The 27963-nt window shown below is 36.7% G+C and overlaps 1 protein-coding gene across 1 annotated transcript in view; it reads right to left on the reverse strand.

Annotated features, from left to right (window-relative positions):
• Positions 1-686: 686 nt before the first annotated feature.
• The window catches only part of LOC145673364 (uncharacterized), a 779808-nt gene continuing 752531 nt past the window's right edge, over positions 687-27963 (reverse strand). Inside the window, exons 33-34 of the mRNA XM_081743004.1 lie at positions 5087-5305; positions 687-1778 (exon numbers count right to left, since the gene is read on the reverse strand). Of these exons, the coding sequence (XP_081599130.1) occupies positions 1518-1778; positions 5087-5305 (480 nt within the window). The 3' untranslated portion in view covers positions 687-1517. The remainder of the gene's footprint in view (positions 1779-5086; positions 5306-27963) is intronic.

Genomic DNA, 27963 nt, shown 5'->3' on the forward strand with positions numbered 1-27963 from the left:
TAACATGTCTTGTAACAGAAAATCGCTCAATTTTGAATTCCACTACTCACGAATTACTGTGATAGGCGACATTCAATTTGATGGGAAGAATCACTTACCAAAAGAATACAACGACGACGTTGTCAGAGTAGGGTATGCAGGATAACTAAGAACCCACTGTATCAAATGCAATGTAACTTTGTGTGTCGAGTGTAATGTACCTTCCATACACAAGTATATATGTGTTGTCATATGCAGTTGAACGGAATCGGCATGGTGAAAAAATAACTACTAGTTTGGTAACAACCATTTTCGATTAGAATCCTTTGTAGTTTTACCAAAATAGCACACAGTATCAGACCTAGTGTGTTTAAGTTCATATGTTCTTCGAAATAAAATCAAATATAACCATCCTGTTTTTTCCTTCAAGTTAGATTAGATTTTCTACAGTGTTTACCATACATGTATCAGAAAGTCCAAGTGATCTCATATGAGATCAGTCACATGACGCAGAATCGTAAATCACAAGAATGTGATGTCACTTTCCAGTGTAATAAGAGATCCTAATGATGAAGACTACAAAATTTCAACCCAATGCAACGACTCTCTTCTTTCTGGGACCAAATGGGTTAAACAATTTAAAACAATTTTAGAACAATTGTTCAAATTTGTGTGTATTTGTAAATAAAACACCACATTGATTTGGACTATTTTGGAAGTCATTGTTTGAAAATAAAACCCGTACATAATACACTCATTTCATTCATATTTACTAACAAACTTTCCTTTCTTCAACAAACAAAAGTGTAACCATATCTCGGAAACCAATATTTTCACTATCACTTTATAAATATTATTTAAAAGTGCGGAGTTCATTTCCTTTTATTGTTTTAACTATACGTCTTGTCTTGTAGGTTGAGATCCCATCGAGGTCCAACCTGATTCATTAGTGACCTTAAATGGGTAACAGTGTTGTCACATAATAAAACTCAAACGGCATTAGCTTATTTTAATAATAATAGCATTTTATATAATTAAACTTAAACGGCATTAACTTCTTTTATTAATAACAATCTTTTCGCATAATCAAAGTTATACGACATTAACTTCTTTTATTAATAACAATCTTTTCGCATAATCAAACTTAAACGGCACTAATTTCTTTTATTAATAACAATCTTTTCGCATAAACAAACTTAAACGACATTAACTTATTTTATTAATAACAACATTTTCACATACTCAAACTTAAAGGTTAACTTCTTTCATTAATAATGCAGTTTTACATAATCAAATGTAAACGACGTTAGCTTCTTTTACTAATAACAGCAATTTTATAAAATAATCAAACTTAAATGGCATTAATACTTTTATCAATAACACCCTTTTACATAATCAAACCTAAACGACATTAACTTCTTTTATTGATAACAACATTCTCACATAATTAAACTTAAACGACATTAACATCTTTTATTCATAATAGAATTTCCACATATCAAATTTAAATGTCACCTTTATATGTAGTTTTAAAATGCTCATTTGCTCTGTAATTTTTTATTACGTCTAAGAACTGACGCTGAACTGCGTGTTTTAGTGAGAGAGAATCTTTTTTCTGCACTCGTTCTCGAATTACGATACAATGAAAGATATTCGAGGGTCTGTAAAATTTCAGATTTTGCAGATGGAAAGAAATCCAGGAGATAAAACCATTTCTCTCGCTTAAGTATCAAAATAGTGCACATTGTTTGAGCTCTGAAAGTGTTATTTAAAGGCACTTTTTCACGTAATCCTTGTTCCTAGGAAAAGACAAAGAAAAATATATATTACTAATTCTAAATAACTTAATTTTTTGATAATAATATTTCATTGGAAGCACGTTTATTAAACGAATTCAAGACGGAATAGTATCAAAGATAAGAGTACGAATTCAAGATGGTGTAGTGGTCTCCAAAGATAAGAGATGGATCAAACTATACTTCTCATTGAGCTAAAAATAAAAGCTCGTTTAAGGAATAGTCCTAATGCTTAAATCACAAGAAAATTCCGGAAATTTTTATGTTGCTAAAAGGTTGTCACTTGTGACCAACAATAAACTCTCTTTAAAGGTGAAACTAACAATGAAACCATTATACTCTCATGATACTAACCAAAGGGCAGTGCACACTATCGTTAATTAGATATAATGCTCTATATATAAAGGGGTAAAAGTGAGGGGGAACGCGGAGAGCCTCATTCCCCCACTTCCAGGAAATATGAATATCGTCCACCACTTCCTAAAAAAAATTACAATGCCCAGAGATAAGCATGTGTAACGGTGTGACGTCATGCGTCCCCCTACTTTACAGATCCACTTTTGCTCCTCTATATATAAAGTAAACATACTTTTGTATACACTGAGAAAAATCCGTTATCCGGACAGTGGTATAATATACAAATATATATAAACTGTATGTTTACTTCGAAAATCTGCACGGAACATACATTATCCATATGCTACACACGTACTGCCTTTTCCCCGCTTAATGTTACATCGTGCAGCTGCAGAATGTCTGACATCTATCGGTCTTACATATATTACTTACTTACATATATTACTTACGGATACGTGTGTTACATAAATAAGTATGTTATATGTAACATACTTCCATCTGTATGTGATATCTTTATCGCCTATATACAGTTCTTTCTTTCATACAGAAAGTAGGTATAGATGGAACAGTTATACGGGAAGTATTATAAAACGTACAGTTTCAGTTACGTTTCCTACTGAATGTTACATATAATTGTACGTTAAGTTCAAAAACTACAGAATATATGCATGTAATCTACAGGGAAAGGGGTGTTTAAAATCTGTACCCAAGAAAAGTATTTCACGAGCTATTCATGTTGGAAAGATGAACCTCAGTATATAAACTCATTTTTATAAACAAGTTGGCACATACATACAACTTACAACCTGAAAAGTAATACTCCGGGGATAGAACATCCTTAGCATTGCTAGATTGAGTGGGAAGGACTGACGTGAAAAGAATCGGAAAAGACCAATATCAGTATCGAATTTATAGCTTTCGGATTCATGAGATGGTGAAAAATAAAATAACCAATATGACGTAGATTACTGTTGAATTCATAGTTTTTGCAGACGCTAAGCTGATTAGTGACATTCCACATTGCATTTCTAATTTCACTGAGACAGCACTGAAGGCGTAGCACGTCGTTGTTTATTATACGTAATTATGTATTTTGAAGTACTGTGAATTAACACTTTTCTTCGTATGCAAAGCGGGCACTTCTGCTAGTAAACTTAAATTTTCATTGACTCTTAAATGTTAATTTTGAATACTTTCAGTGAATGACTTTTCTGCGAACGTTGGTGCTAAAAATTTTATTTATTTTTCCAAAATTATTTGTGATACTATTAATTCTTAAATTGAATGAGGATAAGTAAAACTACATCCGCACTTTTGCCATAACTTTCTACAGATTGTACACACTACCTTCTGTCCGCAAGTGTATACATACGGTCAAAAAAATCAGCCATCGCTTTATACGGTAGGTTTCTTCCAGCAGGTTTCCACCTTTGATCTCAAAAGAGTAATATTGGTGTACATATTTGACGGAATGAGGCCACAATGCCGTTCATATTGACTCTGCTCCATGGAAACACTACACGGTGACACTCTGGATTCCGACGACCGTGACATACTTTGGGCTTGTGCGTATGACTCTGGTGGTTCGAGCAGTCACATCTCTCATCTGTATTACTGGAGACTGTTGCACAGCAACCAGTGTCCCACGAACAATTCTACGTCATCTTACAGCGGATATTTTTGCTCGTGATCCATTGCTGTGACTTCCGCCAACTGCACAGTATAGATATAGGACACTTAGGCTACGCGTGGAGAGGCGAATGTAGGATATCATATTTTCAGACAAATCCCTCTTCTGTCTGGAAAATCACGTTAGCCGCATCCGTATCTGGTGCAAACGTGGCACTAAGCTGGACATTTTGCACCGCCACGTCGGTCCGGTACCGAGTATAATATTATGGACTGTCACTGGATTCCGTGTGCGTTCATGATTCCTGGGTATTGACGAATATTTGATCAGACAGCAGTATATCGACGAGATGTTGGGTTTGATTGTAGTCCCTTTAGTGCAAGTCCTGTCACTTACTACATCCCTGGAGAATTCCGCGCCAGATATACGTAGTGTCTCACGCTTCTTGATTGGACACAATGCCGCTTTTCTCCTTTGTCAGAATATTTACCCGATTTAACATCGATTGAGCCCATCTGGTTCATGGTTGCACAACCCCGCACACACCTGCGAGATCCGCCAGCAACAGTTGATTAGTTATGGCACCATGCAGAAGACGCATGAATTACCATACTCCAGGGAGATATCTAAGAGTTCATCTTCTCGATGCCTCGTTGTGTTGTAGCTGTTTTGACCGCGCATGGCGGGCCAACTGGTTATAGACTGTAGCCAGTTGTGCTCTGCTATAGCCATGTTATCACACGTTGCACAGAGAGGTAAGTTTAACCGTTTGTAAATTGTAGTACTAAGTTTGTGCTTGCAAACTGTGGTGCGGCTTGCATCCTTGCACGTGCACGTTACACTTGTGTGTTCCTCTCCTATTGAAAGAGAAAGTAGGTTTGCAAATAGCGATGATATATGCAATAAATTCATCATAAATAATGGTTTGATTTCTGTTTTTCTTAGTACAGGTAATGTGTAAATTGTTAATAGCTAAATTTAATAAAATAGGAATGCGAAATTTTGAACTAAGATGTTCCGAGAGTCATTTAACATATGCCGATGTGATGTTTGGAAGGAAGTAGACATAAGTTTAAAATAGGCTCTAATGTCGATCATGTTTCACTATTCGCCCCTTTAGTTCTTGCTTTCAGTCGAAAAAGCATTATGCACACCTTTCTCTACATTGAGTGAGAAATGTTGAATATTTTGCCATGCTTTTTAACATGTATATAAAAATAAAAAATGTTAATCTTGAAAGTGTATACCAATCATGGGTGGACAAGGGTTGCCTAATGAATATAAGATTTGTAATTGATCGCAAAAGAAACTACCTCCAACTTACCAGCGAAAAACAATCTTTGCGTTGAAGAGTTTCAACTTTAGAGAGAACTAAATCACTTTCACTTGACAAAACATCGACTTGGCCTTCGTGGATGAAATAGATGGATTCTGTTACATCACCTGCCATAGCAATGTTTTCACCAGGAGCATAAAAAATTACCATGAATTTCGCTGCTATCTGACGCAAACAGTCTTCGTGAACCGATGCGAAAGCAATGTTCTGAAAGAGAAATAAGACATTCTTTTTAACTATATTCCAAATTCATACAAAACTTGGTATAAAAAGAAATTAACAACATAAATATATATTGTATACTTCTGTATTAATTGATCTATATAAAAATAAGTGCTGTCTGAATTACTAATCAACGCTTGGACCAAACAGCTTGAGCCGGAAACCTAAAACTTTAGACAGTAAATAGTGTTTGTGATGTAAAGTACCACTAAGGAAGAATATTTTGTCAATTTAAATGAGGTAGAATTTGGGTTGCAATTGTATTTAATAACAAATCCAAACCTTGGAATGTCTTAACGTTAGAAACATGAAATTTGGTGTTCGAACTTTTCATTTAAAATAATTTAGTAAGTTTTTAGTCTTTCAAAGTTCTTAATTTTTTTAACCTAGAATGCAAAGTAATGGAGTTGAAATGGTCCACTGAGATAACCATAAACACGCTTGAATTTCCAGCGAAATTTTTAGTTCCGACGAATTCAACATGAAAGGGGCTGAAGGAAGAGCGAAAATTACTATCCACAGTAATACGTGAGGTCATTAACTAGAGTATTTATACTTTGAAATAAAACCAGCAACATTGTCCCTACATTGTTCCAAAGCGGCTGAATCCATTTCACAAACCTCAACCATTGTCTTAACTATCCTTTCCCATGAATCATATGTTACCGAGGGTAGCCATCTCTCCAAGTTGTGGACATGGCCTATGGATGCCTAGCAAAGTCTAACCTTCTAAATGCAAGACGAAACCCACATTTCGCATTGTTGTGAGATGCATTTTTAACACCTGCAATTCTTCAAATTTCTTTTGTTTGCATGAGCCTGACTGGCCTGTAACGTTGCATCTTGACGATTTTTTTTAAACTTACCTGAAGTAAATGCTTATTCGTTTTCCCTAAGGAATCCACATTTCACCCTAAAATGGGACTTCCTATTTACAATTCTTCAAGTTGGCTCGTGTAGCCCCTATATGGGGTCCCGTGCGCAACCAGCAGATATATTTCGGAAAGCTCCATTCCAACGTGTATTCTTATTACTTTTGTCATCCGATGCAAATTTACCGCAATATTGCAATTTGCCATTATTATTGGTGCACCCTGTATGTTTGCACATCACTTAATTCTGCCTGAGTTAGTAAAATGTCAGTATTACAAATATACTTCCTAATAGAGGAAAATAATTATAGCGAATCGTTCAATTAGATATTAAGCATGCCGATTACCTACCATACAAAAATACTTCCTAAGAGGTTTATTCACTCGAGCAGACAATTTGTATTTAGTCGTGCAAACATATCTGCACAAATTCTTTTCAGAAACAGCCCAAAATGCACTACCTAAGAATCAAGTATAAAAGTTAAAAAGAGATTAACATTTTACGATTACTTTTATTCGTTTTTCAAGATTTTACTTCATGTTGTATATTGTTTTCATTTCCCATTTCAATGTCATTCCCTATTGCATATTTTAGTGCCTGTTATTACACACGCCCAATAAATCACAAAACGATTAACAAAAAACAGAAGCATTGCCTGGGTTTGAATCAGGAACCCTTGCAGCCGAGGTCGAGCGTTATACTAGTTTCAATTGGATTTTATTGGAAGAGTAACATAGTACAACAAAATATTAACAAATATCCACTTTATAAAAAAGTGCAAAGCAGCAAAGTGTTAAGGCTGAAGCTGACAGGGCAAGGACACAGAATCACACAGAGTTCTCTTACCGCTAGAGAGATATGTTGAAATGTGTTATGGGCGAGGTACAGAAAACAATACATTTAAATAATTACTAGAAAGCATTGATCAGTGGTTGATGTACTGTATATAATTAACGAAGGGTCCGTTGTAAAACGTTGAAGTTGGTACTAGCATCAATAAAAGGAGAATAGCCATGAAGATAAAAGTACCGGCAATTAAAAGTAAAAATAAAAAATAAAACCGGCAAAAAAATTGTGTTTGAAGAAATGATACAGATGGAAATTGAGAAAAAGAATGTATGCTGTGGTGCAAAAAAAAAAAAAAAAATGGTAATAGGGTTGCGACAAACTTGCTCTAAAAACTGTACCAAAAGTTTCCAGATCGGGTATACCACCTAACAAGTAATATAACGAAGTTTGATGCCATGTACCTGCCGTCACGAGATACAATGGAATTCAAGAATATGTCGAATCTTATAAAGACGTCATGAATACTAATTAAGCGTTAAACAATACAATACAAATCAGCTTGTATGTTGAGGATAAAGAAGAACCGAGAATGTTACAGCAGATATGTGGCCACTAATATTGAGGATACAGTTGGGTAATACGCAATATATAATGTTAAGGAGCTAATATAAGTATAGCCTAATATAACGTACACACAGAAACAAAAGTATCACAAAAAGAATATCAACAGTAAAGCCAATAATAAATCAGTGTTTTAGTGTTCAATGAACAAAAATTATAAACGTTACTGAAGAATGGTTCCGAGGTAAAAGATAGAGCAGTCCAAAACACTCTAGGCAAAGGTGGGTATAAGATGGAGAATGTAAAGAAAGTTGAAAAATCTAACATTATAAAGTTGGGCATAATATCAAATTAAAGTTGCATAAAGTGATCAGATGGTAGAGTAAACCCATTAAAAGAAAGAAGGGAAGTCTTGCATGGATAATAAACCAGACCGGAATACCCTGCTATTAGTGTAGAATATCTAACGGTTGTAACAAATGAGACGGGGCAATAAAGAAGCAAGTAATCAGCATATTTTTTTAAAAAAGGTTTAAGATATGTAAGGAAACGAATGGGAATGTAATGGAGGGAAAGTATCATACAGTATAATAAATGGTCTAAAGTAACAGCAAGTAAGTAGTAGAAAAGGCACTTCAATAACTCAACCTACTACGTTCAGTGATAAAAGACGTTAAATGACTATATATATTGCAAGCGGAACGTAGTTGACAAATCAAGATTACGGCCTGAAAGAATGGAGAATACCTCCAAGCTTGTAAAATACTAAATAAAAATGATCAACTGTGCTCCACAGGATTCTTCGAAGTCAATCGTGAGGGGCCATCGCTGGAAGTTGTCGCATCTTATACTAAGTAAATAAACCACTGTCCGAACCAAAGTTACATGAATATTGTGTACCGAATAAAATTTAGTTTGATAAGGACTGTTTAACGAATTAAGAAAAGTCTAACAAGGAATGCTATCCAACTCCTCGACGAGTATTGCATTGAAACTTGCACAAACGGAAGGACATGTTGAAAGATGAAAACATGCTTACTCCTACAATTCGCAACGTCGTAGAACAGGAATTAGAATGATCTTTCCCCATAGCCCATGAAAGTTATGTACTCTGGTTATACATGTCTTGTATGGAAAATGAATCTGATGCACTGGAACTTGTTTTCTCACGAACACAAATGTTGCAAACTCAAGGTAATAACAGTCGGTTGTAATTATGATCTCTGGCATGTCATACAAATCAATGTCAAGTTGAACACGATATGCGACGGTAAGTTTCAAACAAACACGTTTACCCGGTTGAAAAAAGCAACACGCTAAAATACACAACGCAACAATTATTATTATTATTATTATTATTATTATTATTATTATTATTATTATTATTATTATTATTATTATTATTATTATTATTATTATTATTATCGTGGCCCTGCATAACGTAGTCACTAACGCTCCCGTTTTCGCTCAGAACGGTCCCGCGTTCGATTCCACATGGGGGCATCCCGTCGAAAAATTGTAAAACGCTTTTACAGGCTAACCAGCATGAATGAGGTTATCCTGGGTTTTCCTCATTCACACCAGGCAAATACCGGGTTGGTACCTAACTTATAGGTCCCAGGCCACTTCCTTCCTTCCCCAATCCTTTCATCCTTCTCTCTCATCAGATAGTGTGCTCGCCGAGGGACGTCATCCCTCAAAACGTGACGGGCTAAATGGTCATAGATGCGAAACGCCCAGGAATCTAAATCCTACTACTACTACTACTACTACTACTAATAATAATAATAATAATAATAATAATAATAATAATAATAATAATAATAATAATAATATATTTGTACCAGTATTAGTAATATTATTAGTATTGTTAATATTAATAATATGGTCAGTAATAATAATGAGAAGAAGAAGAAGACAACAAATGTATTGTTGTGCCAGTTAAATAACGAAGAACTTCGGCCCGTGATGATTGTCATTAAGGTTTAAAATTCCACAAACAATCAAAAACAATCATACCGTAGCCAGGATTAGAAGTCGGGACCGTTGAGTCGGTGGCTTGACGCCTCATCCACACAAACACGAGGTCGGAAAGAAGAAGAAATAGTATAGGATTATTATTATTACTTCTTCTTGTTGCCAACCTGGTGATAGTGTGAGCTTAGGCGTCAAGCCAGCGATTCAAAGATCCCGATTTGTAATCCCGGCTGGGGTAGGTTGTTTGTAAATCTTAAAACCATAATGGCATTGCTAGAGGACAATCAACACGGGTCGAAGTCCTTCGTTACGGAACTGGCCCAACAATACATTTGTTGTCTTCTTCTTATTATTATTGTTATTACTCATCATACTACTAATAAATCATACGGCAACAACAACAACAACTATTACTACTACTAGTATTACTACTACTACTACTACTACTACTACTACTAATAATAATAATAATAATAATAATCATCATAGAAAGCCATTTTTGCGTTTTGTGTTTTAACGTGTTCCTTTTCTCCACCGGTAAACGTGTTCGTTTCGAACTTACGATTGCATATCATGTTCAATTTGACATCGATTCGCATAAATGACATACCAGAGGTCACAATTACCACCGGCTGTTATCATCTTGAGTTTGTAACATTTGTCTTTGTAAGAAAACAAGTTCCAGTGTATCAGAGCTTGTATGACTGGAGTACATAACTTTCAGGGACTATGGGGAAAGATAATTGTAATTCCTGTTCTACGACGTTGCGAATTGTAGGAGTAAGCATGTTTCCATCTTTGAACATGTTCTTCCATTTGTGCAAGTTTCAGTGTGATACTAGTCGAGGAGTTGGAGAGCATTCCTTGCAAGTCGATGACCTAAATCATTAGCAAATAACTTAATATCAACCGGTAGAAGAAAACTAGGCCAAATACTCGGACTATCGGGTCCGCTTTTGCTGTCTTAGAGAAAAGAATGACAAAAACACATTTATTAACCCTATTAGGATCTTGTGTTTTGGGGCTATTTTTTAGACTTTCAGTCAAGCAGCTACTTCATCTTCACTATTTACCCTAGGATCATGGTTCATACCTCATTCTCTTTAGAATAGAACAGGCTTTCAAATGGTACCACTTACTTGCCCATACCACATACCAGGTGAGGGAAAAGTGAGGTCAAAGGGAAAATTTCGGGGAATTTTTTTTCACACTTTGGGCCCCTCTGAAACGGCCTTGTGTGAACATAGAGATCTCAAAAAATCTGATAAATACTACTCGGTGGACTAAATGTTTGTACAAAATTTCCATCTTCTAGGTGCAAAAGTAAGCCTGCTAAAAAAATACCGACAATACCCCATATTCCCGTATACAGAAAGATATTTTGTAAAAATTACCTGAGACATCTCTAATTACCCTAGGATTATGGTTTGCACGTTATTCTCTTCAGAATAGAACTGCCTTTCAGACGGTACCAATTACGTGTCTCCATCATGTATCTGAGGCTTAAAAATAGTGAAAAAGAGATTTTTTGGTAAAAATGTATTTTTTTTTTTTTTTTTTTTTTTACTTTTTGCAACTCTGGATCCCCTTCTGCTAACGCAGAAATCTGAAAAACATTTAGTAAATACTACTCTGTGGACTGAATATATGTGCAAAATTTCAATCTTCTAGGTGCAAAAATAAGCCCGCCAAAAATAATGAACATAGGCTTAATAAAAGAAAATATATTGTTTAAAGTCATGACGTCATCACCTCCTATATCTCGACGCAGGAAGGTGTGAAAGCATACGTATCGTTTTCTACAATGTCTCTGGACTTGAAAAAAAAACCGGACGAAAAAGTTCAAATAGGAGAGCTATAACGCAATATACCTTAAAACACCCGTATGGTACAAATTGTACCATAATCAGGTTTTTTGAGATCTCTACGTTCCCATAGGGCCCTTCCAGAGGGGTCCAAAGTGTGAAAAAATTTCCCCGAAATGTTCCTTTGACCTCACTTTTCCTTCTCCTGGTATATGGGCAAGTAAGTGGTACCATTTGAAAGCCTGTTCTATTCTGAAGAGAATAAGGTATGAACCATGATCCTAGGATAAATAGTAACGATGCAATAGCTGCTTGACTGAAAGTCTAAAAGTACCCAAAAACCCAAGATCCTAAAAGGGTTATAGAATGGAAGATCCTTCAGGAAAGATGAAAAGGAGTGGTTCAGGTGTTGGGATTAAGTAAGCTGTGTTCGAAGGCGTGCAAAATAAGTATAGTAGCATTGAGCAGGGTGCCATCATTAAGACGTAAAATGAACGGACACTGACGGTGTCGCAATAAATGTGTCACATGATAAATCGAAATAGATTCAACTGGAAGCTATGATACAAATTGTCATCGATGAGTAAGTTGAAGATCTTTAAGAGTATGTTTAATTGCATAAATCTTAGCGTAAGTAAGAGCAAAATGAGGGGCTTGTCAAAATTCAATCAATGTCGAATTAAAGGAACTTGTCATAAAAAAAACTCCCACGTTTAGGCTTAATATAAATGAAACGCCATTGTGACTATAAAGAACAAAATTGTTCAATACGGGACCAGTATATCCATTTGGTAGAGAAAAAAGTTCTGTGTAGTGGGAGAAGAAAGAAAAGATAAATTTAATTTCCAATATGGCCAGCCAGTGTAAACTGCAGGATTGGGAGAACAAAAAAAATCAACAACTGCTGAATGATCTGTAAAAGTAGTTTGCTTAGTTTCCGTTTCAACAATATTCGGTTCAGAATCCAAAGAACAAAGAACATTATAAATGGAATACTTCGTAGCCACGATGGTATAAGTGAAAACATGGGGTAAGTTGGAGACTAGAAGAGGATCAACTAAATGTAAATATTTAAGATCTAGAAAACGTGGCAGGTTATCTCTCTAGAATTGAAGCTATTGTATTATTGCAAAATTGAATTAAAATCTTCTAACAATATGCAAAATTGTATTAAAATCTCCTAAGAGGATGCAGGGTTGAAAATGTATTGCGAGTAATTCTGGTAAAACAGTCACATAAAATGTTTCACGTTTGAGAACATTTAAATAACTTGAATAAGTATAAAAGGACACAACAAGTTCATATCCTATGTAACAATGAGTGACTCGGCCTTTAGTATCAAATGCAAATAGATCAACATTAACTCTTTCATTTATCAATACAGTAGTACTTGTTTATCGTTTCAAATTTTCAACGGCTCTTTGTGCGGGAATAAAGGAAACGTTCGAGGACCTCTTGAAGTCATACAATCATACACCCTCTACTGGTAATAAATAGAGGGAAGAGCACCTTATTCTGATCAGGTTGAAATCTGTGAATATTCACAATCATGATCTGAACTACTGTTATCAGTGGCATAGTTACAATATTCAAAGAAGACAAAAATAACAAAATAACGGTACAAGTATAGAAGAATATATTTACGAAACACACATGAAATAACTGCAAGAAAAAGGAAAACCATGCTGCAGTATAAGTGCACACAAATAAAAACCCAAAACGAAGCACACATCTAACCAATTATGTAACCTTACAAATACTTCGGTTTATACCAACTCAGAGTCGGAAAGGGATCCTCTGATCTTAATACACACTTAGATGTGCTAGGTCTAAGTGTGCTGTTTTTAATTGTGTACACTGCTCTTAATCATGCATCTTAATCATGTCACGAGATATTATAGATTGTCTTGAGACTTGTCGAGGTTTACATGTAGACGTGTGACTAATCATTGCCTCATTCTGTTTGTCCGTCAGAACTATAGAAAATTAAGATTCACTCAAATTATGTAATGTATATACAAGAAAAAGGTTTATTGCCGGCTTCATCCACTTGTTTCTGCTTAGAATTACTGTATCTTGCAAATTAGTGTTCGGTGTCAACAGCGATGTATCAGAGCACTCTTCCGTCTAGTTAGGAAGTTTCAGGGGTAAACGTGCTGCGCTAGTACTTGCAAGGACCGCGATCGATCTATCTTGCAAAATAGGTTCACACAATCGCAGAAATTCTTTAGGATGCTGAAGAATAAAACTACGTAGTCACGTCTGAGATCTCTTTTACTGTTGGTTGCGTAAGGTTATCGTCCTCAATGTTGTTCTCAATTTCTGTTGTCCGAGGACGTTTGCTTAACTCCGTCATCTAGGAAGTGAACGGGACCGACCAGTCACCATCGTTTCAAAGACACAAGATTAGAATGTGTTTATCACAGAAACCATGAAAGCAGGTGATGGCTTGGCTACGGTAAAAGACCCTCACTTTATAATATGCTACAATCAATTTCGATGGAATATGTTTCCGTAATTTTTGTTACACTATACGAACACCCGGTTTGTGCATTTCAGATTTGACTTATTTTATCTGCTTGACACATAATTTTAAATAATTTCTACTTTTTCTTTTTAATTTCCGCCCGTCACGTGTCTTATATTCTTTTCAGAATAAGACAATTTGCTAAATCTTTAAGTATACATAATTTGAGTTCGATAAGATCATACCTTGTCATCTTGTGATTATTTATTTTTTCTTGTATGAAAACTTACACTGAATTTTCTTTACTCACTTGTAAATATTCCTCCTTTCAATTGTATGATAGATTATATTTATACGTGGTGGATCAATACGTTCTTGGCCTGATGCTCTAAGAAATAAAATCCACTCGGTAGTCTTTAGTATGCTTACATGTAAAACTTTAAGTTTCTAACTCAGTTTCATTTCTAATTGCATGTGTCTGAATGATTTGATTTGTGGCATTTATGAAATAGTCTTCTGAGTACTGAGCACAATAAGTTACTTTTAAAAAACCAACGCACAGCATACTCATGATGAATTGGTAAATATGTTAAGTTTATTCTTCTACGTCATATTTAACTGTGAAGAGATGATATCACTTATTACAGCTTGGAAGAAAGTCATGTAAGGACATACAACATCTTGGTTGACAATGCATAGTGACTAATAAGGGAAACATCAACATGATTCGTGATATTGCTATGGCTAATAGGAGAGTTATTATACGCAAAATTCGTAGCAGAGACTAAGTGGTCATATGATATAGTCTAAACAATATTGGTTGATGCTTTACACATGAACACGTATCGACAAGATGGGTGCCACGAATGTTGTCTACTAATCAGAAGAGGCAGAAAGTTTATTCCTAAGATTTTTTGGCAAGGATAAAGGGTAATACACAACAGTTTTATTATGGTTGAGACTTGGACCCACCATTGCGATCCAGAGACGTAACTGTAATGTATGGAGTTAAAACACATACCCATAAATATGTATACTTCGCGCCATACTCAGCGCCGGCAAGATTATAACATCAATTGTGACGACGTGGATCGTCACGAATATGTGGGTCACTTGTTATTATGGATTTATTTAGAAGTAGATGGCGCCATCTTTTATTAATATGGAGACTTGCGACCTTATTCTCCCTTCACCCTTTTCTATCCTACCTTTTTGGTCTCAAAATCAGGTTTGTGTTGTAGTAAGAAAATATATATGAAGATCTGGTACCAGCTGGTAAGGTAATATGACGAGGTCCTCGTGATGTAAAATCCGGATTGTGATTGGTTGGTTTTGAACCCGGAATGGAAGCCATGGATCAACTGACGTAGATCGTCAGTTGGTCACTCTTCGAGGTACGTAGTGTTTCTTTTTCAAATCTGTTAAATTAAATTATTGTTTTTTTGTGAAAATTGGTGTAAATGTATCATCAGAAATTTCGTGAGTATACTCATAAAGGTATTTGAAAAATGATAAATACTTCTGAATTGACATATTTAGTCTCGAGCAAGTGTAAAATATTGCTGATTGAAAAGTTAGATTACTGAAAAGACGAAACATAGTGGTTGGTGTAAGCCATGTTGGAATGGCGACTTTTTTTTAATGTGTGCTAGGCTGTTTTTCCATCAGAAACAGTAAGATTGTTTATTCTTCTTATTACTATTAATATCGAACTGTTAATATTTTGTGTACTATTTGTTTTTTTATTTATTATTATTATTACTTTTTTTTTGTTGTTATAATAAATGGTTTATCCTTGTTAAAATTGAAATAGTAGGTTTTGTCATTACTAATTAACTTCTTTAAAACAACTGAGAATTTTTGCTTGCATTTTTCGTAAATTAAAGGTGAGAGTCATACCTATACATATTCTGGGTGCGCTAAGTGGCCTTTTAATACAGTACCGGCGAAAGCCCTCCTCGCTTTTTTCCAGGATTATTTCCCTGGTGGGCGGGTCTGTATTTGAATGTTTAGATGTGTGCTATTCTTTTTCATTCTATTCAGGTATGGATTTTGGCCCGGGGTGGTCATTCTGAAAAGGAAGGGGGATTAAGGGTGTTTTTCGTTACAGAAGAGTGACCAACTCGGTTAAAATACTCTCACTTATTAAATTTAAATTTAAATTCAGTTGTTTACTTTCATGTTAATGGCATATAAAGTCAGGGCTTTGTATGTAATTACTTGCTCGTATATATTAATTGGGTACCTTGTAGGAAGTCTTTGTACGGCAGTTCAAGGAATTGGTTCCGGGGATCGAACCCATACTATCCGGTATATAAGTATAGAATCGTATCCAAAAATAAAAACAATGGCTGTAGGTGGTGATTCTAGTTTCTTTCTTGATGAAGAGTTTATAGACGAAATTCCTGTGGATGTTAATGAGTTTTTGAATATGACTATAGAAGAAAAGCAATCAAAAATATTTTCTATGAATGAAAGTGACGCTAAGAAACTGCTGTTGTCCATAACAACTGCTAACAGCAAGAGTGCACCTGTTGGTTCGGGTGTTGTAATAGGTCAAGGTAGAGGCACTGATAACACAACCACACAGCCGGATGGAAGTGTGTGTGTGCAAACAGCTGGCAGTCAGTCAGGTCATTTACCTTTTAGCTCGGTGAACGATAAAGCTAGAACTGAAACTCAATCTGGATTGACACAAAATAGTTGTTTTAATAAGATGGAACAATCATCAGCATTTTTGGTTTTACGTTCATTCATGGAATCATTAGAGAATTGTGATGGTACGGATCCCTTAAAATTGTATCAATTTATTCAAAAGATTGATGAGTTTTGTAATATTGAGCGTTTTCCTTTTTCTGCGGTTTTGTATTCATTGCGTGGGAAAGTTACGGGTCCACTGCAGGAAATTCTGAACGAGCTGCCACGGGGTACATGTAAAAGCTGGGATCTTGCACGTGACTTTGTTTTTCATAATTTATTATCAGAATGTGCTATTCAGAGAATAATAGTAGAATATATGTATCGCCATCAAGAAAATAACGAGGATTTAAAAGCTTTTGTAAAGCGTGTAACCACTGTTGATAAACTTTTGAAGTTGCGTTGTGGGGACGAAAAGCTGATTAGTTTTATTACCAGTGGCGTTCTTCCGAACATAAGGGAGCGGTTGTTTTACCAAAGAAAACCCCAGACAATAGATGAACTTAATAAACTAGTTAGTGAATACAGATATCATGAACTTTATATGAAGCAGTTTAGTTATAAAACGACGTCCCAAACAGGGTTGCCGGATGCTCCGGTAAGGAGTGACTTTAAGAATTCTCGTAGAACTATAAGCTGTTACAAGTGTCAGGGTCCACATCCAGTGAGACTATGCCCAGAAAACAAAAGTTCGAAAACATTTTCTTCTTTTTCAAATAAGATTAATAGGAACTTAAATCGTTTAAATAAAAAAGATGATGCAGCGTGTATTGAAGTTAAAGTATGTGGAACTGCAGTGAATAGTTGTTTAGATAGTGGGTGTGTGACTAATCTTTTGAATTTGGAGCTTTTCAATAAAATTAAAAACTCTAGTGATGTGCAAGTAAATTATAAAGAGTGTTTTAAAGGAAAGACTATAAAGGAATCTATGGTGTTGAGACCTTCAGTTTTGATTCCATTTACGGTGAATGATTACACCTTTAAATGCAAACTGTTTTTGTTTAAAGAATTGGAATTTCCCATTTTGATGGGACTAGACTGTTTTCGTCAGGAAGGAGTTTTAGTGGATTTCAATGAATCTAAGGTTGTTTTTAGCAAAGGAAATGTTACAACCCCTCTTGTTGACTTCCCCTCCCCCTCATCTTTCCAAACGAATTCTTCTGCGGCTTCTTGTCATTCCAGGGGTCCTGGCGACGGAGGGTCATCCGCTAGGCTATTTTTGGGAGATCTCTCTAGTCCCGATGGTACGCCCTGGAGCAAAAGAAAGAACAAACGTGGAGTAAATAGGCAATTGATCTTCGCTCGCTCGAGCTTTCCTGAAACTACTGCTGATAGGGAGAGCGACACTGGAACTTCGTCTGGTGGTCCAAGGATGTTTGGTAATGGAGAGGAAAAGAACAGGTTTGACAAAAAGCATTCATTCCAGAAGAAACAACATAAAACAGTAAATGGTCGGAGAAACAATAAACATTCGGTTGCGAAAATAAAAGAGAATTCCAGCTTTAATTCTAATCGAAAAAGTGTCGCGGATGTAGGTGGCTCTGTTAGTTCTATGCCAATAGAGGGAGAAAAACAGTGTGTTAATAATGATGTAACGTCTTGTTATAGTAAGGAAGATTATAATTTTACTGATGTTTTGGGTCAGGAAGGGGATCCGTTACTATTAGCATTTAACAAATGTAAAAGCGATAAGTGGGAAATTAGTACAGACGAAAAGGTTAAGATTTTGAACGGTATTGATGAGGATATGGTGAAACAAGATCCTACTTTGGTTCAGTATGTAGAATATTTATTAGATAAATATGCGAATGTCATTACCCACCGAATTGGTACTATCAGTGACTTTGAATACACTATTCAATTAAAGTCCGATGAAGTAGTTCGGGAGCGCCAATATTCTTTTTCGAAAAGTCAGCAACAAGAGTTATCAAACTTAATTGAACAATTATTAGAAAATGGTGTGATACAACCTTCTAAGTCTGAATATAGATCTCCGTGCTTCCTGGTGCGTAATAAAGATGGGTCACCTCGATTAGTAGTCAACTACTCTAAACTGAATCGGCTCATTTGTGGGGACGGCTTGCCATGTCCTAATATAGAGGAATGTATTAGTTCGCTCGCTAAAGCTAAATATGTAAGCAAGATCGATGGAAAAAAGCCTTTTTCCAGTTACAGTTGACTCCGATAGCCGTAAGCTCACAGCATTCGCCGTACAGGATAAATTATATGAATATTTGCGAATCCCCATGGGTATTTGTGTCGGAGTACAAGCACTTATGAGGGCCTTGGATGATATCCTGGGAGACCTACGTGGGCGCGGGGTAGAATACTATGCAGATGACATTGTGATCTTTGGTTCTACAATCCAAGAACATAATCGGTTATTAGAAGAAGTCTTATCGCGTTTTGCGAAAAGGGGCTTAACCATCTCACCAGATAAATGCTTACTTTTGAGAAGTAGTATAGAATTTTTGGGGTTTCTTATTAAAGATGGTGAGATATCTATGTTGCCAGATAGGTTGCAAGCTATACAGGATCTCCGTCCGCCTGTAAATCGCCGGGGGTTGTGTAAAATGTTAGGATTTTTAAATTTCTACGCTAAATTCTGCGATAATTATGCAGGTATCGTAGAACCGATGAATCGATTAAGATCTCCGAAGGTGAAGTTTGAGTGGGGTCCGTTACAGGATGCGAGTCTTGCGCAAATAAAAGAGGCTTTTGCTGAAAAAATTATTTTGCGAATTCCAGACATGAGTAAGCGCTTTTACTTGCATACCGATGCAACTTTACGTTGCCAAGCGGCTATTTTGTCACAAAAGGATGAGCAAGGTTTATTGCGTCCTGTATGGTTCTACAGTAAAACTTTAAAACCAGCCGATTTTAATCGCACTATTTTTCAACTTGAACTTCTTGCTATATATAATGCGGTAATGAGATTTCGCCCGTTTTTGTGTTCGGAGTTTACTATTTTCACGGATAATAGTGCCTTGGTTAATATGCTGCGAAACCCTAAGAACTTAGGAAGATATGCCAATATTGTACAGAACTTATTTGAGTTCAGATTTAAAATAGTGCATGTCTCGTCTTATAAGAACTATCAGGTAGATTTCCTTTCAAGGATTTATGAGATAAATCCGAATGATATTGATGTTGATCCTTGTCCTTTTAATGACTCAGAGGGATATATGTATAGTCTGTGGAATTTACCGCTAGCACATGAGGACATTAAACAGTATCAGCAATCAGAGGCAGATACTAAGGATATTTATGAGATGGTAAAGAGCCATGACGGAGAGCATGAACAATATAAGTTAATGAGAGATACTTTATACATAAAAACCAAGGCCAAGGTGTCGCCTTATAAAATACTCGTCCCACGTATTTTGAGACCTCTACTACTAAGCTATTATCATACTTTATTGCCCAATGGCAGGCACTTAGGTTTGTTGAAGGTATACAAAAAGATTTGTAGATATTTTTCTTGGCCAAATATATTCAACGAAGTGCGGGACTTCGTTCGCTCGTGCCATGAGTGTCAATTAGTAAAGGCACGAAATACTCTTCCGCAAGGACAACTAATTTCGGAATATTGTAAGGAAGTTAACGCCCACTATTACGCAGATTTAGCGGGGCCGTTGCCGTCTAGTTTCGGGTATCAATATGTCCTTCTGTGCTTAGATAATGCGAGTCGTTATCTACATTTAGTTCCCTTACGCAATGCTACTAGTAAGTTAGTAGTTAAGGCGCTATATGATATTTTCTGTAAATATGGATTTATTAGAGCTATTTCCACGGATCGGGGCCCTTGTTTTTCATCGGCCTACTTCAAACAATTTTTGTTTGGTAATGGGATAAAGCACATACGCTGTTCTCCGTATTTTCCAGGAGGGAACGCAGTTGAAAAATATGTGAGACTGGTTAAAACGAGCCTTCGGGCATATCTGGATGGTAAGCAGGAGAAATGGGTGCGTTTCCTGAATGAGCTCCAATTTTGTCTTAATGCTGCGGAACATGCGGAGCTTAAGTTTAGTCCATTTCGTCTGTTTTTTGGGAGAGAACCGGTGGATACGTTGATGGTAAAGTGGAGTATTACACCTGAGGATTTGGAGGGTCCTAATAATGCCCAAATATGGGAGCAAGCTTTCGTTAATATGGATAAAGCATGGGAAGCAAGGCGTCGGTTGTATAATAAGCGGATGCTTCCAGTCACGTTTGCTGTCGGAGACAGGGTGTTGGTGAAGTCTCAATTAAAATCTTCCTTGAAAGATAACTTAACAAAGTCATTGATGCCACAGTGGTGGGGGCCAATGACAGTCGTATCTAAACCTACTGCCAACACACTTCAATGTAAGACTGAAGATGGTAAGACGGTTGTTACCCATACAAGTTTAGCAAAATTATACAGAGAACATAGAAATAATTGAAAAGCATAATGAGAATTGAGGGTACCGGTTTTGTGTGTATATTTTGTTGTTATTGTTCACTTTCATAATCAATTAATCATCTACTAACACTTTTTTCCATCATCATTTCATTTAATCTTCATTGAAAAATGTGTAAGGTACTCCTCAAATTTGGTTAAGATGATTTAATTTGTTCATTTTATTGAAAATTGGTCAGTAATGAAAAATTTTTTTGGGTAAAATTTTTCATCTATGGAGGGGGATGTGTGACGACGTGGATCGTCACGAATATGTGGGTCACTTGTTATTATGGATTTATTTAGAAGTAGATGGCGCCATCTTTTATTAATATGGAGACTTGCGACCTTATTCTCCCTTCACCCTTTTCTATCCTACCTTTTTGGTCTCAAAATCAGGTTTGTGTTGTAGTAAGAAAATATATATGAAGATCTGGTACCAGCTGGTAAGGTAATATGACGAGGTCCTCGTGATGTAAAATCCGGATTGTGATTGGTTGGTTTTGAACCCGGAATGGAAGCCATGGATCAACTGACGTAGATCGTCAGTTGGTCACTCTTCGAGGTACGTAGTGTTTCTTTTTCAAATCTGTTAAATTAAATTATTGTTTTTTTGTGAAAATTGGTGTAAATGTATCATCAGAAATTTCGTGAGTATACTCATAAAGGTATTTGAAAAATGATAAATACTTCTGAATTGACATATTTAGTCTCGAGCAAGTGTAAAATATTGCTGATTGAAAAGTTAGATTACTGAAAAGACGAAACATAGTGGTTGGTGTAAACCATGTTGGAATGGCGACTTTTTTTTAATGTGTGCTAGGCTGTTTTTCCATCAGAAACAGTAAGATTGTTTATTCTTCTTATTACTATTAATATCGAACTGTTAATATTTTGTGTACTATTTGTTTTTTTATTTATTATTATTATTACTTTTTTTTGTTGTTATAATAAATGGTTTATCCTTGTTAAAATTGAAATAGTAGGTTTTGTCATTACTAATTAACTTCCTTAAAACAACTGAGAATTTTTGCTTGCATTTTTCGTAAATTAAAGGTGAGAGTCATACCTATACATATTCTGGGTGCGCTAAGTGGCCTTTTAATACAGTACCGGCGAAAGCCCTCCTCGCTTTTTTTTCAGGATTATTTCCCTGGTGGGCGGGTCTGTATTTGAATGTTTAGATGTGTGCTATTCTTTTTCATTCTATTCAGGTATGGATTTTGGCCCGGGGTGGTCATTCTGAAAAGGAAGGGGGATTAAGGGTGTTTTTCGTTACACAATCTTCTGGGTTCGTAAAGGAATTTTATTAGCAATTTGCCACGTAGACAGACCATCACAGGTGACTATTAAGCAAAACTAATTCGAACCTTGGGCGAAATCGTCAAGGAAATGTGCAGAGAGAAGTTATCAGGTGAAGTACTCTTCCATCAGGACAGCGCTGGTCAAAAAGCCAAAAAATTGCGATGGTCGACATTCATGAGTCGAGTTGATCTATCACCCACCTTATTTACCCAATTTGGCATTCAGTGATTTTTACCTATTCCTGAATTTGAAGAATCACTTAATGCACTAAAACTTTGAATGTGATGATGATGTCATGTTGAAGTAGAGGAGTATTTGTACAGCTTCCAAGAAAGTTTCTTTAAAGGGCATGCAAATGTTGAAGCATCTATTGTTCAAACGCACTGAGATCCAGAGGAACTACGTTGATAAATAAAATTAAAATCATGGTCATCTATCTTATTTCTCTATTCTTGAATAGTAAATATAAATATCCTTGCCTATCACTGCAACGTACCAAAGTAAAGCATTAAAATTTTATGCTAGCTCCAAATATATTTCACACTCTGTTAAAATGCTGAAGTAAGCATAGGCTACTTAACAATGATTTTCATTAGATTTATTTATATTACCACGAGACACTCACAATTCGGATAAGTCCTCATAAGTGAGGATTAACCTGATGTGCGTGTACAGCGTATTCCATTAGTAATATTAAAGATATTTTTGCTACTACTAAGTAGAACTGATTTTACGTAATGTTGAATGAAAATAGAACATCGTATCTAATATTGTATGAAACCCAAAAATAGCACTCAAAATGTGCACGTTCAACCTTTACTTTAAAGAAATCTATGATGCAATACGAAAAGTCCAACATTTCAACAATGTTGGAAAATGTCTGACCAAGTTATGAAAAATATATCAATTGACATATCTCATTGAGGTAAATAAATTGATATGAATGGGTGTAAAAGCTCATGCGCAGTTCTTGAGAAATTATAGGATAACATTTTCCTTTCTAAACATAAAAATTGATACTGCGGAATAATACCAGAAACTATTAAGTCGAAACTGATACTGAAGTATAACAACGCCACCTAATAGGATGAAACTCATACTGAAGTATAAAAACGTCACCTATTAAGACGAAACTTATACTGAAGTATAACAACGCCACCTATTAAGACGAAACTGATACTGAAGTGTAAGAATGCCAGCTATTAAGACGAAACTGATACTGAAGTATAACTACGTCACTTATTAAGACGAAACTGATACTGAAGTATAACAACGCCACCTAATAGGATGAAACTGATACTGAAGTATAACTACGTCACTTATTAAGACGAAACTTATACTGGAGTATAAAAACGCTAGCTGTTAAGACGAAACTGATACTGAAGTGTAAGAATGTCAGCTATTAAGACGAAACTGATACTGAAGTGTAAGAATGCCAGCTATTAAGATGAAACTGATACTGAAGTATAACTACGTTACTTATTAAGACGAAACTGATACTGAAGTATAAAAACGCTAGCTGTTAAGACGAAACTGATACTGAAGTATAACAACGCCACCTATTAAGACGAAACTGATACTGAAGTGTAAGAATGCCAGCTATTAAGACGAAACTGATACTGAAGTATAACTACGTCACTTATTAAGACGAAACTGACACTGAAGTATAACAACGCTAGCTGTTAAGACGAAACTGATACTGAAGTATAACAACGTCACCTATTAAGACGAAACTGATACTGAAGTATAAAAATGTCAGCTATTAAGACGAAATTGATACTGAAGTATAACAACGCCACCTATAAAGACGAAATTGATACTGAAGTTTAACAATGCCGCCTTATTAAAACGTAACTGACACTGAAGTATAGCAACGCCACCTATTAAGATGAAACTATTACTGATACATAACCACATTACGTAATAAAATGAAAGTGATACTGAAGTAGAAAAATGTGACGTATTAAGACGAAACTGATACTAAAGTACACTCTGGTCAAGATTTTTATTATAACAAGGAAAGTGACAATACAGAGGAAAGCCCAAAATGAATTAGATATAGCCCAAAATTATCAATAGCTCTTAAACTTTATTTTTTATAATCTTCTCCAAAGGAAGGATTATACCAATTAAGAATCACATTAGTCTGAATGAAACAACATGAATTAGGATAAAGTCTGATGTGTAGTTTTTGAGAAAATCGAGAAAATCAACTTTATTGCGTTAAGAAGTATTGTACATTGTCAATCTGATTAAGTTCATAGTTATTATTCCGTTGAAACATTTTATTTATGTATGTATGGACTTAAAAAAATTAGACTGCTATAGATCAAATTCTATCTACTGTTTCTGATCTAACAATTACATACGTACTCCTAACAGTAACGCGTATACAATTACAGTGATACAGTGTTGGGCAAAATCAGTTGAAATCAATTGCAATTGATCAATCAATTGAAAGTAATTGTTACGAAAATCAATTGCAATTAATTTCAATTGCAATTGGTTTCAATTTGTAATTGACAATTAATTTCAATTGCAATTGAATTCAATCATAAAATTTGCAATTAAATTTTCGTCAATTGTTAATTGTTAATTGGTCACCAGGCAATTGAAACTTTTAATTGTTAATTGTCAATTGCAAAGGGTGCAATTGAAACATTCAATTGTTAATTGCAATTGACAATTGAAACTTGTAATTGTTAATTGTAATTGTTAATTGCAATTGAAATCAGCAATTGAAACTGAAGATAAGAAGATGTGTGTATATTGTATTGTCCACTTTTTACTGTTTTACATATTTCAAATAAGGTACTTATAAGAAATGCTGGATACCTACCATCCCTTTCCCCCCTGGGAAGAAAGCCGTGAAACTAAGTATTTTTTAAATATATTATGTTTATGGTTCTATCCCCCTCGAAAGAACTCTATATGCCCGTCATGCATACAATAGGAATGAGCACGAGCGAGTTCGAGCGAGTTTTCTTTAAAACTCGACTCGACTCGAAGCAGACATCTTTGAGTTCGACTCGAGATCTCGGCTGGAAAAATTTCCCCCAACTCGACTCGAATTCGGATCGAGTTTCCAGTCGAGTTGAACCAATTCGAGCTAAATCCTTTGTGTAGTTCCAAGTACTACTATCTTCAAGTATCCTAGATAGACAATATAATTATCAATGATACTACTACTACTACTATAACTAATTATTATTATAACACCGTGTACCTGTATAAACATGGAATATAGGCGGTTTGTATCGGAATACTAAAAATTAGTTAACTGTCGATCTCGGTAGTCAAGAAATCTTCAGGAGGCAACGACATCGGTCACGTGGTTCTTGGTTTGAGTTCAGGATGAGCAAGTATTCGGGCTCGAGCCAAAAATTGTTAGAAGTTATGGGACTCCAGCCAAACATGTTTAAAACTGCTCGACCCGGGTTTAGGGTTGTCAACGACTCAAGCGGCTTGCTCACAGCTCATTCACTTATCGAGCCGAACCGAGAAGTGAGCCCAGCCAGCAGCTCATCCAACCGAGCCAGCTCGAGCCGAAGGCTCACACGAGCCGAACCGAACCGAGCTGATTGCTTACCCCAACCAAGCCGGTTCGAGCCATTGGCTCAGTTAAGCTAACTCGAACCCAGCCTATGGACTCGTTTCAACGGAGCTGGTTCGAGCCATCGGCTCCAATCGAGCCGAGTCGATAACTCGTCTTTACCGAGCCGGTTCAAGCCATTGGCTCAATTGAGCCCATTCGATGGGTAATCCCAACCAATCCAGCTCAAGCTGTACGCTCAGTTGAACCGAGCCGGGCCGGTTGACATCACTATTCCGGTTGAGCTTCTACTTTGGCTAAAAAATTGGACCGTGCAGTTCTCAGCCTTGATGGTAAGAACTACAGAAAATGATATGAAATCTTTAGTTTTACGTCCCACGCTTATGCCGGTTAGGCTAAAGGAGACGGTGATGACGGGAAATGAAGAAAGTGGGAGGAAACGGGAGAATCTCGAGAAAATCCACGAGCACGGTGTTTGTCCACCACAAAGTCCAAACTGCGCGGGCTGGGAACGAACCAGGGACCTCAAGCACCGGAGGTGAACGCTCTACCACTGACCCACCGCGCCCCCTGGTATGAACTACAGTACATACTTATATTGGTGCTCACGGCGTCATTAACTTGTTCCACCACCAACGAATTTCGAGGTACTTTTTTTGCATCTTTTGTGCCTGTTTTGTGTCGCTTTGTGCGCCTATTCTCACATTTTGTGCATCACCGAAAGTGGGTCAAAATGGGCCTACAAATATGGCAGAACAAATTATTGCTCTTCCACCACCAATGAATTTCGAGGTCGTTTCCTTCACATCGTTTTGTGCCGTTTTGTGCGTCATGGGAAGTGGGTTAAAATGAGTCCCCAAGGTGGGACGAAAATGACCAAGAGTTCCGCCACTATTAAATCTCGAGGTCGTTAATTTCACATCGCGTACCCTTTTGTGCGTCTATTTCGACGTTTTGTGCGTCAGTGGAAGACGGTCAAAATGGGCCTCAAAAGTGGAACGAAATTGACCCACTGCTCCGCCACTGCCGAATTTTGAGGTTCTTCCTTTCGCATCGACTACTGAATTTTCGTGCTGTTTCGTGCCCCCATTTCCACGTTTTGTGCGTCACCAGAAGTGGGTCAAAATGGGCTTCCAAGATGGGACGAAAATGACCAAAAGTTCCGCTACTATCGAATTTCGAGGTCGTTAACTTCACACCGCGTACCCTTTTGTGCGCCTATTTCGACGTTTTGTGCGTCACTGGAAGACGGTCAAAATGGGCCCCAAAAGTGGGATGAAATTAACCCACTGCTCCGCCACTGCCGAATTTTGAGGTTCTTCCTTTCGCATCGACTACTGAATTTTCGTGCTGTTTCGTGCCCCCATTTCCACGTTTTGTGTGTCACCAGAAGTGGGTCAAAATGGGCTTCCAAGATGGGACGAAAATGACCAAAAGTTCCGCTACTATCGAATTTCGAGGTCGTTAATTTCACACCGCGTACCCTTTTGTGCGCCTATTTCGACGTTTTGTGCGTCACTGGAAGACGGTCAAAATGGGCCTCGAAGGTGGGACGAAAATGACCCACTTCTCCGCCACTACCGAATTTCGAGGTCCTTCCTTTCGCATCGACTACTGAATTTTCGTGCTGTTTCGTGCCCCCATTTCCACGTTTTGTGCGTCACCAGAAGTGGGTCAAAATGGGCTTCCAAGATGGGACGAAAATGACCCACTGTTAAGCCACTATCGAATTTCGAGGTCGTTAATTTCACATCGTGTACCCTTTTGTGCGCGTATTTCGACGTTTTGTACGTCACTGGAAGACGGTCAAAATGGTCCTCGAATGTGGGACGAAAATGACCCACTGCTCCGCCACTACCAAATTTCGTGGTCCTTCCTTTTGCATCGACTAGTGAATGTTTCGTGCCGTTTCGTGCCTTATTTCCACGTTTTGCGCTTCACCAGAAGTGTGTCAAAATGGGACTCCAAAGTGTGACCAAAATGACCCATTGTTCCGACACTATCGATTTTCTAGGTCGTTTCTTTCCCATCGTTTAGTGCCTATTAAAAAAAATACTTTTCTGTACCTACTTCCTCGTCATGTGCGTCAGTGAGTTAAACAGGCCTTTAAAGTGGGAGGTAAATGGCTCACTGTTCCGCCACTATCGAATTCCGGGGTTGGTTCTTTCGCATCGTTTAGTGTCTGTTTTGTACGTT

This window comes from Thermobia domestica, chromosome 16, assembly GCF_964235325.1.
Source record: "Thermobia domestica chromosome 16, izTheDome1.hap1.1, whole genome shotgun sequence".
Classification (NCBI taxonomy): Eukaryota; Metazoa; Arthropoda; class Insecta; order Zygentoma; family Lepismatidae; genus Thermobia; species Thermobia domestica.